The 14,651-nt window shown below is 47.6% G+C and overlaps 1 protein-coding gene across 2 annotated transcripts in view; it reads right to left on the bottom strand.

Annotated features, from left to right (window-relative positions):
• The window catches only part of csnk1g2b (casein kinase 1, gamma 2b), a 26,444-nt gene extending 11,994 nt beyond the window's left edge, over positions 1–14,450 (bottom strand). For both annotated transcript variants that reach the window (XM_083671829.1, XM_083671828.1), the window contains exons 1-3: positions 14,298–14,450; positions 10,469–11,259; positions 2,377–2,446 (exon numbers count right to left, since the gene is read on the bottom strand). In XM_083671829.1, the coding sequence (XP_083527955.1) occupies positions 2,377–2,446; positions 10,469–10,696 (298 nt within the window). In that variant the 5' untranslated portion in view covers positions 10,697–11,259; positions 14,298–14,450. The remainder of the gene's footprint in view (positions 1–2,376; positions 2,447–10,468; positions 11,260–14,297) is intronic.
• Between the last annotated feature and the right edge of the window lie 201 nt (positions 14,451–14,651).

Consider the following 14,651-nt stretch of genomic DNA (forward strand, 5'->3'; position numbering starts at 1 on the left):
GTACAGGACGCGGGGCTAGAGTTCTAGTACAGGACGCGGGGCTAGAGTTCTAGTACAGGACGCGGGGCTAGAGTTCCACAGTAGTGGTGATTGGGATCTTTCCAGGGCAGGAGAGAATTAACACCCTGAAGATAAGCTCCTCTGGAGCGTTAAGCATGGCGTAGAGCTGACACTGCGGGGGATTTGGTCCGCAGGGTTCGCAATTACACTTGGCCCCTTCCACCAAGTTAGTGTCGTAACTGGACTGGTTCCATGGCCTGAATATCTACCTGGACAAGGGGAGTCTCTCAGGCCTAGTACTATTCTTCTCTCTTGTTTACAGGGAATCCACTAGTGGTTTGAAGAGGGCGGCTGGTCTAAAATTAAGATTATTAAGATTAAAATCGAAGATTATTTCAATGAAGGAAAAGACATCCTTTCTTCTCTATCGAGACGGAGGAGTTGGACTGACATTGTGGTTATATCTCCAACTCAGCCTATGAGGGTGGAGGAGCAGCAAGCCTGTGCTGGTCCGCCCCCCCACCCCACCCCACCCCCACCCCCCCGTCCCTGCCTCTGTGGCCCAGGGAGGGAAGAGGTCGTCAGGCTGTGTTTAACGCATCACTGGAAATACCACAGAGGGGTTGGACAGTGGCTAGTCCTCCGGGGGGGGGAGGGGGGGGGGGGGGGGGTACAGGCTGCCACTAACCACTGGAATAAAGAGAACAAGAATATGATAGACAATAGCCTGGGCCGTACCGCTGGGGATTAAACATTTGCTTAACTGTTCCCAAATTAATACGAGGCAGTTAGATACCGTGTTGCTGCTGCTGCGTGGAGATATATAACTCATGGCCTAGTCAGACGGATCAAAACAAGGACAGCTGACGGAGAGAGAGATAGGCCGCCACCCCTCCCTTTCCAGTGCATCATGGGAGAGTTTCCCTGGGCTTTCTTCGGCAGGCAGGCAGGCAGGCCTTCAGGGCTGAGATGAGCAATCTGAGTAGATATACGATAATGGCCCCACTGCACGGAGAAGGCCATCTATAAATAGCCCAGGACACCCCTAATGCCCTGTGCTCCAACTCTGCCCATTAACACTGTGGGACTGCTGCTTTGCCCTGCTCTGAGAGAGAGAGAGAGAGAGCTGGCAGAGAGAGAAGTGCTGGCAGGTGATCAGGTCACTACGACACACACTTGTCTTGTGAAAGAGAGGATCACAGAGAGCAAAATGGCAAGTGTGGGTGTGTGTGTGTGTGTATGTGGGTGTGGGTGTGTGTGTGTGTGTGTGTGTGCGCGTGTATATGGGTGTGTGTGTGTGCGTGCATGTGCGTGTATATGGGTGTGTGTGTGTGTGTGTGCATGTATGTGTGTGTGTGTGTGTGTGTGTGTGTGTGTGTGTGTGCAAAACCTTCCACTCCAGTGATCAAATGGATGCACTCTCAGGATTTGTCCAAGCTGTTCATCCTTTTCATTTAAAGGCTTAAAAGGATCAAAGATCAACGTCCCGACTCAGTCATATCTATGGTAATTATACAACAAGTGGTCAGCTTGGTCCCCCTCTCCCTTCTGAACCCCTTGAACACAATACAATATATTAGCGAATGTAAATTTGACGTATTCACAAATTATTCCATCAGCAGAGTAACAGCAGGAGTGATGCCAATACCTGCAGGCTAGTACCTGTCACTTTAGTACCTGTCACTTTAGCTACATAGCAGTGGTCAGATGGCTGACTGATCTTTAAACGAAAAATGATGTTGCAAGGCGCAACACACCCACACACCCACACACACCCACACACACACACACACACACACACACACACACACACACACACACACACACACACACACGTCAGCCAGGCTGTGCTGTGGACTCTTCCAAGTCTGTGTCCCTCCCCACCATCTGATCCTACGGCCCCACCTCTCGCCTCTGAAGCCAAGTTGCCCACATCAAAGGGCCTGCTGGAGCCACAGCCCAACAGATCACAGCACGCAGCCCTGGGATGAGCCTGACAGGCAGTGTAGACCTAGGCCTACTGTACTGGGGGGGGGGGGGGTGCTCAATCTGGGCTGTACAGGGGGGGCTCAATCCAGTACAGCCCAGTAACAAACAGTACTATTGAATAGTCATTGATAGCCTCGCTACGGTGCGTTCTCCTTACCTGAACTAATAGTCATTGAATAGTCGCTACGGTGCGTTCTCCTTACCTGAACTAATAGTCATTGAATAGTCGCTACGGTGCGTTCTCCTTACCTGAACTAATAGTCATTGAATAGTCGCTACGGTGCGTTCTCCTTACCTGAACTAATAGTCATTGAATAGTCGCTACAGTGCGTTCTCCTTACCTGAACTAATAGTCATTGAATAGTCGCTACAGTGCGTTCTCCTTACCTGAACTTCCCAACTGTTTGTAAAATCTATACTCTAAATGCAGCTGTGGCGCCCGGGACTTGATTGGTTCCTGAAAGAAAAGGAGAGAGGGAAAAAGAGCACCATTAGCAACAAAGTTACCAGTTTACAGTCACCAGTTTACAGTCACCAGTTTTACAGTCACCAGTTTACAGTTACCAGTTTTACAGTTACCAGTCACCAGGTTACAGTCACCAGTTTTACAGTTACTAGTTTTACAGTTTCCAGTTTACAGTCACCATTTTCCTGTGTCGTAAAACCACGTCATTGCTCTACAACATCGTATCCAGATGGATGCTACGTAGTGTTCGCGAAAGCACAGGCAAATACTTAGTTTTTTTGGTTTATGGAAAATAAGTAAAGAAAAAATACTTTAGAACTATTCGACGTCGGCCTATCAACACCACAGAGCTGGGGGGGAGTAGAGACAGCAGTTCCAGGTGGTACCTAGGAGATTTACCCTTGATAGCTATGACTGGTTGAGTGTGTTTATCCTACCATTGCATGGGCAGGGTGGCGGCGGCGCCCCCCCCCCCCCCCCCCTTTGAGGGAAATACTGCTTGTACGACATATAGTAGGCTACACGACATCCCTCAAGCTTAGCTCCCATGTAGGGTTAAGAACTTAAAACTTAATCAGCATCGGCTTAACTCAACCTCTTCCACCATGATGACGCAATGGTATTATAAACAAATGTCGCAACAAGGAGAGTTTTTCAAACGATGACTAACCCCAACCCCCCAACCTTAACCCATTTTTCTTTTCTGTTGCCTCCATTTCGTACTCGTAATGCGTTTGTAGGCTAATTCATAGGGCTGCATCAGCTACAATGTACTCATTTAAAACTGCAGTCGTTTCCCATTACGCAAGCCAAATTCCCTTCGAGAAAACCGTCTTATTTAATCAAAATGGCAGATAAGACAACCATATTGACTCCATTAAATCATAATCAGATCAGTAACATTTCTCTACCGCTCTGATGGCATGTCGGAATGCAGTGTGGCCTGAACCTTCTTGAAGTCAGGGACCGAGCTCGGCTAATTCCCATGCCTGGGTTGACTGGGTTCTGTGCAGTCAGCTAAACCGTGCTCATACTGCCCCCCCCCCCCACCCACCCCACCCCGCCTTGTTTTTCTGCCCTGGACCCATAATAGCCGCCCATGTAAAAATAGAGTTAGTACACGCTTAGAAGGGTTTCCTGGTGCTTAATGGTCTGTGACTGTGGGACTGAACACACTGTCAGGGATGCACACAGAGAGAGCAGGGGCACAGGACCACGCTTCAATCAGCTGCTCATTACATTACAGCTATGATTAACCCTGCCTGCCTGGCCCCGGCCCCGGCCCTGGTCACACGTCATCCACCCAGCCCTGATCCTGCTCCTCTGCTGCTGGCAGTATCGGTAGCATAGCGGCAGACCATTACCGATACCCATCTTCTCATCCATATTAAGTGTATAGGAGGAGGAGGGGGAGGAGGAGGAGGAGGAGGAGGAGGAGGAGGAAACAAGGCTGCTGGTGGACCCAAGCGGGATAATCAGGTCACATGACCAACCTGGGAGGAAGGACCGGGTGGGGCTGGGGCAGGGGCAGGGCATTGTGACCTCACCCTCACCCCCCCCCCACGTGCACTCTGAACGTGAATTGGTGCGACTGGTACACCAGGGAGGCGTGTGTACGTGGGAAAGACATGTAAATAATGAATGAAAAAACAGATGGCATAAAACCACAGGACCCCTTTCTAAAACGCTTACAGTGGAAAACTGAGGCTTATGGCAGCTTTACGTGCTTGGATTCAACTCATCCCGGCAGATAACTGTCTAAATTACCGGGAAATTCAGGAAAATGTCCAAGCTATTTCTTCCATGTAAAAGGTTTCATCCACTCCATCACTCACTGGGCCTGCCTCTCAACATTACACAATCACTCCCCACTCCGCCCTCAAACCATTTCAAAACATAATGCGTTGCTCCTGACCCCTCGCTCGAATCGTTACAAACGTAATCTTTTTTTACTTGGGTGGAACGATGTGCTTAAGCACAGACGCAACCTGAAGCGCTTTCGGACGCCCCTATAGGCTACAGCTGCTCTTTTCAGGAAATGAGCAGTCCAAAAAGGAGTTTGTGTGGAAAATACAATTACATGTTATTCTGTCAAACCTAATATTCAAATAAGATCAAGCCCTTTACTTCAAAAGATTATAAAGCACAGGGCCTAATGTACTTCCATGAAAGCAAATTAACAGTTCCTAGAACCACATGAGCTGGACCAGACATCAGGGGCTTCCAACCAAACACGGGCTGGGCAAAATTGTGGTGGAAATCTAATATGGTGGGGGGTCCGAAAATGTTTAAGACAAAAATATTATTATTTATTTTTAGACAAATTTGGCACTTACTAACACACAGTAGTAGTACTTGGCTAATGATCATTACACTTTTAGCCTGATCGGTCTTGCCAAGCATGTGGTACATCAGATTTACGACAAGTGTGGGACTTGTGACCAGGGCTGGTGTCTGGGACTGCTGACCTGCAGGCCAGAAGAGCTCTTCACTGTCCGACCTGCTGTTCTGACAGCCGGCCCTCCGGCTCAGCTGCCACCACCACGACACGCTCTCAGACACCACAACAAAAGGACTGTTTCCCATCAAGTCGAGTAGTAATTAGGGTCAGACCCCGATGCCATTTCAAGCTTCCCTGACACCGATTTGTATTTCGGTTCCGAGAAAGACACTTTAGGCTGGTAAACATGCCATTATAACACACCATACTTCTGATCCTGATGACCATTTCCATGTTAACACAAGGCTATACAGCTTCCCCCCCCTGGAGATCGTTTGTGTGAACACTGTTACGAGCCATACAGACCTCTGGGTGGGTGGATTACAGAGATAGACGCATCTGATCTAGCCTAATCTAAAGCTGATCCATCATTCTATCACAGCTAACAGAGCTCAGGCCCAACCTGCCTGTGGACGGATGGATGGATGGATGGATGGACGGATGGATGGATGACTGGCTTTCCTGGACACGCTAACATGCCCACAGACCACAGGAGATTGCCCTCCGACCCCTTCTAGGGAAGAACCTCCCTGTAACACAGCATGTTACCGCAACAGCAGCGATGACGTGAGACGTGACGACGGAGGATAAGCAACCCACTGTGCTGTTCTGTATCTGGGCCGCCCTGCAGACACTAGGCAGACTGTTCCTGTCCGTACGGGGAAGAGGTGCTAAACAGGCATGCAGGATTAGAGCCTCACGCCGCTGTAGTTAGGCCCAAATAAACGACAAATATAAAAAACGGCCGTGTGACATTTATCTCATAATCAGACATGGCAGGTCAAACGGTCAGCAGGCAGAGAGAGCGCATCTCCAAATCAGGGCCAACCTGCATAAGGGAAGGAGTGTAAGAAAGGGGGGTGGGGTGGGGGGGGGGTTCAGGGGGTGGGGGGGAGTGATGCTATAATAATAATAATAATAGTCAACAGGGGGGTGAGGGGGGGTGGGGCACTGGGCAGGGACGGAGACTTTATGGCCAGAGGTGTGGAGGAAGAGGAGGCGATGTGAGAGAGCAACAGCTGGCCGGCGTCCAGCCCCTCTCCCGTTTCAGATCAGATTTCAGGCCCCAGATGGAGGCGGTGGCAGCTGCCCCTGGCCCCGCGTGACAGCAGCATTGCCCTCAGTTCAAACATGTCCGCCTCAGCTGCCCCCCGTTCCCCCCCCCCCCCCCCCCCCCTTCAGGCCACAGAGAACACTGGTACCAGTGACACAGCCGGCTCCGCTCTGCCTATGACACGGGCCGGAGGGCGGACCTCCTCCTCCTCCTCCTCAGCCGATAGGCACGAAAGAATGTGGCAATGCAAGACTAATGTCATTCTAGGGCCCCGTGCAGCACAGCCCATTAAACACAGCTCTGGCTACCTGTGCAGCACAGCCCATTAAACACAGCTCTGGCTACCTGTGCAGCACAGCCCATTAAACACAGCTCTGGCTACCTGTGCGTGCGCCACTCTTACCCCTGCTCCCCTTACGACATCATCACTTTGCTGTTGTTTTCGTTGCCGACACACTAAATCATCCCCGGAGCCGGGCAGGCTCGCGGCCCGATTTGCATGTTGATTCATTAAGCCAATAGCTCGTTTCTCTAAAAGCAGGCTTTCACATGTTGTTGACATCACACAGGGTTATCCCGCCAGCACGCTGTCGGTTTTCGCTCCTGGAAAACACGCTGACGGAGGAGCTTTTCTCCCTTTTCAACTTTCTACTTTCACACTCGGACCACCGCCACAAGCTGCTGAGGTACTCTGCAATAAGAGGCCCGCCCACGGCTCGGCAGAAGAGAGGAGGAAGCGACTCTGGTTTCCTTCAAGATGAAAATGTTATGGTTGACCACAACTCGAGCTTCTCACACACTAGTGTTTCACCCCCCCCCCCCCCCCCTCCTCCTCCTCTGTGTCTGACACCTACAGTAGGTCTCTCTATTCTCACATAACTAGCTGCGAGTACAACAAAGTCATTAAAATATCATCCCCCCCCCCTCCCATCCCCGAGCAGTAGCGAGACCTTCTAGGCTCGTCTCAACGTTAGTGTAATTCACTTATCACTCTCTCTACGGCCATGAGTTATTGCCAGCGCAAGCAAAGACTGTCCACCACTGTCACCAGATGGTCCCGCCCACCAGCACACTACTGGTTTAATACCATGAGTGTCATTGGTGGCACGTTTAACACCCACCCTCCCTCCGTCCCTCCCTCCCTCCTCCATATCTCCATCTGTCAATGAGTGACTGTGTACAGGAGGGGAAAATGAAAGACTTAGGCTAATGATTGAAACCCTTGCCTCTGCCTATTAAGCTTGGTGATATTGGGACTGACTTCTATTTTTAAAAGATTCAATGTAGCTCTTAGCCCGTCGGGGGGGGTGTGTGTGTGTGTGTGTGTGTGTGTGTGTGTGTGTGTGTGTGTATTGGGGGAGGGAGATCTCTTATCTCCACATAAAGGGCAATTGGACTGAGGGGTCAACAGGGCATTGATGACCTTTATTGTATGAACCCAAAAGGCAGGGCAAGGTGTCAGGAGAGATGGGCAGATATAAATAGGGGGGGGAAGTGGACAGGGAGAGAGCGATTGAGAGAGGATGGGGATTGAGAGAGAGAGAGAGAGAGAGAGAGGAGATTTCAGCACGTAGAGGGATTTCAGTGAGATCAGCCTGATGAGCGGTAGCAAAAGAGAACAAGGGATAAAACATGATTGAAAAAGTCAAATTGATACAAAACATAATAATCTTTACCGACAGGTGGTATCCTAAAAAATAAAATAAAAAAATAAAAAATCTAACAGCCATGCTCAGACAGCCACAAAGGGGAGGGCAGAAGCATGGTTTTAAAAGCCATTTAAAATACGAGTGATGGTCTGTCACTGAGATGTGTTTCTTTAAGGCTTGGGACCCCTCCAGAGTGTAAGGCCTACAGTGTATTTACAGGACCGGGCTCTAGCAGCCATCACAGAGGGGTTTGTCAGTGTGAGAACGCGCACAGCTGAACCAAAGACTGGACCACTGTGTGTCGACAAGGCTGGCTAACAAAGACAACCTTTCAGCGCTCAGCAGTTTCTCCTGGGTTTCTTTTTTTTTTTTTTTTGCAGGAACGTGCAGTGCAGTGCAGTTCCAGATACTCTGACAGAGGGCCGCAATGACTACATCGCATTCTCTGCGCTCACGTGTCTGAGAAGGGTGACAATGGCGTTCACCTTTGTCCCAGGTGCAGCGAGGCACCGCCCCAGGGCACAGTTCAAGTCAGCATGGGGAAGGCAGCGAAGGAACACCACAGAGAAGGAGCTCTAGGCCTACACTGGTCCTCTGTGGCTCAGTTGGTAGAGCATGGGCGCTAACAACGCTTAGGTTGTGGGTTTGATTCCTGCTGGGACCATATATACTGAAATGTCTGCACTCACTGCAATGTAAGTCGCTTTGGATAAAAGCGTCAGCTAAATGGCATATATTATTATTATTATTATTATATAGACGGAGGCCATACTGGGCTGAACCATTCAGTGGGCTATCCAGGGCCTTGGTGAGTGATCAAGGGAAAGACAGACACATGTGGACAGCTGCGCTAGACTGGGGGGTCAGTCATGGGACCTGGAGCAGCACGCGGGCCAGCACTCCCGCCTCACGGTGCAGGGCCGTCGGAGTTGACGCAGGAGGAAGAGGAAACAAAATCAGTTTCCAGTCTCGGTGCATTTTTCCCCTGAGAGAATTAAAGTAAACAACGAGTGTGGTGACACCCAAAAAAAACAACAACAACAAAATAAACTGTTCTGTGACACTTTTATCAGTTGCCGGGCTGAAAAGGCCTACGTTGCCAGCTAAAGACACCAATCGACAGGGCACCGCGCCGTTAGCCTGACTAACGGTTGCGGGAGCGCGTACCGTACCGAGCGACTTGAATAACCACCGTTAAAAACACACTTTCTGTGGATCTCTTTAGTATAACTCCTCCAGGGCTAACAGGCCACAAGATCAAGCAATGTTATATGAACATAATGCCAGAGCCGGATATAACTGGACATCATGTGGATAAAAATACCCAAACAGATGGGGATGTTTCACAGAGACATGGAGAACCAGCAGCACAAGTGAGGATTTCCGAAGAAAAAAAAAGAAAAAAAAAAAAGAGATGAAATTACAGCATGACTAGGCCTACATAACCTCTGCTTTCCATGTGGTTAGCAAAGCCTTCAATATGTGCATACTCGAGAGATAATGACCTCCCTGCGAGATACAAATGTACCGATAATCATACACAGTCCAGTGTGGCTGTGGAGCTGGTGACGCCTAGCCAGGCTTGGAGACGCTATCTACGATGACAACTTGTTTCAGCCGGGGCGCAGTGACACGGCGGAGGCGTTTTCCACAAAGACTTTGTGTTAGCAACTTTAAATGACCCCCTTTAAAACATAACAAAACTAGGTCTATACCTGCATCGAAAATAAGACTCTGGCTGACAGTGAGCTCTGTTCAGGTCAGGGCTTACATCAGAGGACGGGGAGAAGAAAAACAGAAACTAGGGGAAGGAAAACAGAAAGTAAGCTACCCTAAATGCTGTAGAGGAAGCTTGTGAAGAGCTCAGTCTCTTCTCTGGCTCACTTCCCTCAACCGACCTGAAAGCTAAACGGGCCTCGCCACTACATGTGGTTTCCCAGGCCCTGTGTCTGCATGCTACAAAACTACATCGCGATTTGCAACCCCTCAAGTCGGCTCAAGTCTGAATTTCTGTTTCACCTACGAGGTAAAAAGCAAGAGCTCTGCCTACAGACAATCACTGAACTGTAGCCTACTGTAAGTTAGTCTGCTTGGTCTCATAGAAATGTTGCGCAACCCAACTCCCTCGGCTCTCCGAAGGAGTTCTTGTGGGCGTTTCTGTGACGTGCCGTGTCATGACCTGGGAAGTTGATTCTTCTCTCTCTCTCTCTGAGAAGTACATCTTGAGCTTGGTTGACTCATTAACAGTACATGGGACAAAGATAGGTATGAGGAAATGTTTGTCTATGGGGGGGGGGGGGGGGGGGGAGAGTCGGGCGTTGAGATGCTTCCTGTCTCTTTAAGGTTACAAAGTCAACTGTGCTTGCGTGCTGCTGTAATTGGAAACTGGATTAGCTCAATTAACTTACTACTGGAGTAAAGAAACAACACACCTGGACCAATTAAGAGTTAAAACACTACAGGACAACACCTTCGCAAAACTAACCATAAGCACCAGCAATTGCCTTACAGGGAAAAGGTATATGAATGTTGAGAGGTGGAGGGGGTGGCTGTACCGTATGTAATTTGACAGGTGAAAGGAGATGTATACAGTACCAGTCAAAAGTTTGGACACACCTTCTCATTCAATGGTTTTTCTTTATTTTGATTATTTTCTACATTGCTTTGATGACAGCTTTGCACTCTTGGCAAGTTGTGTCCAAACTTTTGACTGGTACTGACTGGTACTGACTGGTACAACGATCCATATATACAAAACAGAAACATGGGTTATTGCAGCCATGCCATTTCCTGGAAGAGGTCGTTCTTACCAATTTGATGGCCACATATTCGTTGGTGTAGAGATTCTTCCCCAGCCGCAGCTCCCCAAAATTGCCACAGCCGATCTTTTTTCCAACACGGAAGTTGGGGCCAACCATAAGAACCCCTGAGTTGGTCCCTGTACTCCGGCCCCCATGTCCAGTCCTGCTGCCCGCCGCCTTAGACATCTTCTTCCCTTCCTCTGTCTCTCCCTTACCCCCTTTCTTATCAAAATCCATAAGCTTGTGATACCCTGGCCTCTCCACGATTATTCCCCGGCCATGCAAACCACAGAGGCTCCAAAACAACTACCAGGACTCTTCAGGGGGAGGGAGGCAACACAAAACACAAGGAGAGGTGTTGTGTTGAAATGTGCAGTGTATCAAAAGACGCTTCAATGGAGTGAAACCGCTGCAAAAACACCCAGCACGTCTATCAGACAAGCTTGTACTGAGTGCTTTCCTCTCCTTTCTTCTTGTTCCTCGTTTATGGAGGTGGACTCCTTTCTTCTTTGCTCCTCCAACTCCAGTCTCAGAGTAGCATGTCCCTGCCTGAAGTGGGCAGGTTGTGCTAACATGCGCCCACACACATTCATAAACAAGCACTCAGAATCCCGGCTACTGGATCGACAGTGCAGCTTGGCAACTTCCCCTTGAGCCCCTCATTGCTTCCTTCTGGTCACTCTTTGGTAATACAGCAGACATTCTCCATGTTGCAGTGCCACGGCGGAGGAGTCTATGGTGGAGGCAGTGTCGATGAGGAGGAGGAGACACTGCAGTAGATCTCGGACTCAACTGGGTATCTGAAATACATGCAAAAATAAACAATATTAGATGTTGATCTCAGATGGTACTGAATTCACTGGCTGTGGATAAGCTGCAGCATGACAAAACATCTTATCAGCCTTTGTGAAACACCGGAGTTAGAAAATACACGTCATGACAAATACTATCAGATTCAAAATGCTGATCTCTGTAGTCTGTACACAATATTCTTGGTGTTCCTGACTAAAGAAGATACGAGATCTGTTTTCAGACAAGCACAAAGTAAATTCAATAAATAAATCAATAGGAGTGGAAACATTACACACTAGATGGTGGTGTTCAGAGCCACATACTTCTTTCCAGGATGTCATTTTCCAAATTCCCTTAAACTTCTATCTAAAAACACAACTGGGCAATGGCTTCAGGCAAGAGGCAGTCCTCACCTCACATGTAGGCTAGCCATCAAGGCTGTCAAAAGTGGCCCATTTAAGGGCATTTCATGGACAAATTCAAGCCCTGGCACACTCACACACAAGACCATCATATCAGTTTTCGCTGGTAGTGTGATTTGACAGCCTTTGAATAGTTAATAGCACACACACAGAGGTTTCTGTACAACCAGAGGCCCGGCTTTCCTCCCTCTCCTCCCTTTGGGACCGGTGATGTTGCTGATACTCACGGAGGAGAGCAGGTAATGCAGGCAATATCGGCAGGCGGCTATGCTTTCCTCAGGAAATGCACTTAAACTGATCAATGATAGCCAAAATGCCTCTCCTCATCACAGCCTGGGAAACACAGATTTGCCTCATAGGATAAAGGGATAGACTGAAATGGAGGGAAATTCTCAAATGAATGCATTACTGTAACATCCATGTCCATGATTGAAGTCATGGGTAACACTTGACATTCAGTTGCCCCTAACCCATACCTGTGTTATAACACTTATTGCTGTGTTAACACTTATGAACATGTTAATACAATAGTGTAACTACTAGTGTAGGCTAATTAAAGAATGACTAACTACACAGGTATGGGAACAGCTTACTGTAATGTGTGACCAAATCAAGCACACATGGCATTTACAAAGTGCTCTACAGCATCAATCTGTAATTTTCTAACCATTTCAGTATGAGGTTAGAGACATATTTCCCAAATTACCAGTTATATTGAGCTGGCTAAACCAATCTATGAATTACTGTATGCTGAAATAGTGTACATGCAACACTGGTGGGTTAACTCTCCTCCAGATACCTGAACACAAGTATGATAAGCTGTGTGTGTGTGTGTGTGTGTGTGTGTGTGTGTGTGTGTGTGTGTGTGTGTGTGTGTGTGTGTGTGTGTGTGGTGTTCCTTGGAAATGATCATGTTCAGACCAGATATAAGGTCAATCATTAAATCACTGCATCTTCCTTGTAGCTGGTCACATGTTGTACACTTACCATACAAGATTGGAAGACAGTTATTAGATAACAAGCACAATCAATGAAATGGAAAACACATTACTGTACTTGCTAAATGTAATCCACCACAACATTGAGAGAGGGCAGGGCACCATGCCAAACTGTTATTTTCTTCCTCTCTCAGAATTATATGCCTACTTTACAGAGAGAAAAAAGGGGGGAAATAAGAATGGAAATGGGAGAGCGTATTAATTCACAATGGGCACAAGATGTCAAAATGAGATGATATTAGAACTGTGCAGGATTGCATATGCACCGATTATGTAGCCACAATAATTGCATTACTATTATTTACAAAAAAAATAGTTAAAAGGAATTGCTCACGCAACCCCACTTCCTATTTAGTTGTCTGGCTTTGTGGATTTCTTCATTTCAACTTCAGGCTGGCTGTACCACTATTTGTAATGGTTTTACACGCTTTTTCAATAGAGCTGACTTCCAACCTTGTTGTGTTACTGGTAGCCATTTGACAATGCCCGCTGAGAAGCCAATGGCCGAATGTTTGCTTGACAAATCTTTACTATTTAGCTTAGCTGACTAGCCCGCTCGCTGTACGCCAATTCCATAGGTTTACATTATTGTTTGTGTTTGCGAAATGTTTACTTTTCGTGAGACAAAAAAAATACTGTCAACAGTGGCGTACGAAGCATTAACAATAGCACTCTTAGTTTGAGCCGTAATAACAAGCCAGCTAAAGTTAGCTAATAAGCCGACTGGCAGCTGAAGGCCTCGCAAATGTCCAGCTAGGCTGCTTTTAGCAAGCTAAATTCTCCTCCCGCACTCAGAGTTTGTGTGCTAGCTAGCTTCTTAGCATAGCACGACTTAGCCCCACACAAGCAAGCTAGATAGCTACTGTAACAGCTGTCAGTTTAGTGCCAAACCAGTATAGTTAGCACTTTGGCGAAGCTGAGAACATATACATTTGCTAGTGAATGTCGTTTTTATTTGTTGATAACCACAACTAAGGTCCTGTTAGTTATATTTGGGAGTCAATCTGGGGGGACGACCAGATCAAACCGTTTCAGACTGATTCTGCTAACGTTAGCTGACAAATAACGGGTAGCTTAGCTAGCAAACTTAAGTTAGCTAGTTAGATGTGACAGGTTATATAAAGTGGCACACTGCGAAATATTTGTCACCAGTTTATCAATAGCAAGCAGGTTAAATTGTTAGCAAGCAATCGGCTCATCGTCGGCTGATCATTGAAAATGTCTTGGCCTACGCCTAGCGCTTCCAAGCCCACACACTCGCAGTCCCTGGCTGTGTTAATGTGCCGTCGTAGAACAAGTTAAAACTGGACGGAACATAAAATATTAATTGCCATTATAACCTTAATTCTGGCAACATTAATCAATACATTTCAGCATAACAAACGCCCTGTCGGACAAGGCATGCGATTAAACAAACAAGTGCATACTTCACCTCAAAAAAAGCTGCGTTTGTTTTCAGATCTCAACCATAACATCAACCGGGCAACTCCTTAATCCTCAACAACCGAAATCCAGCCTGCTAGCTAGCTAACGTTAGCTAGCTATAGTGTTAATTTACAGCTCAAGAGATTGCCTTCGAGAAAACACCCACAATTAAGATCGTATCGTCGTAGAAAAGCATTTTACCTGAAATCGTGTATTTTCAATGTGCATGCGACAACATGTTCCTGTAATTATGTATATTTTTTAGATTTCATCTCCTCTCCCTCGCTAGGTCTTGCTGTGTTGTCTCTTTAAGCCTCCCCAGCCGACAAGCAAGCGCTCAGCGTCACCCTCCTCTTCCACCACTACACAAACGCTGACAAACTCACGCATCTTGCTTGAAGAATGTGGCTAAACTCAACAGAGCAGCGCGCCTCTGGTAGCCGTGCGCAGTTCAGTTGCTGTTGTTTCGTTTCCAATTTAGATGGGCAATTATAAATACATGAACATATCGCACAATGTTCCTTGACATACTTGGGTTCATCTTTAGAGCGGCAA

This window comes from Argentina silus, assembly GCF_951799395.1.
Source record: "Argentina silus genome assembly, chromosome: 6".
In the NCBI taxonomy this organism is placed as follows: Eukaryota; Metazoa; Chordata; class Actinopteri; order Argentiniformes; family Argentinidae; genus Argentina; species Argentina silus.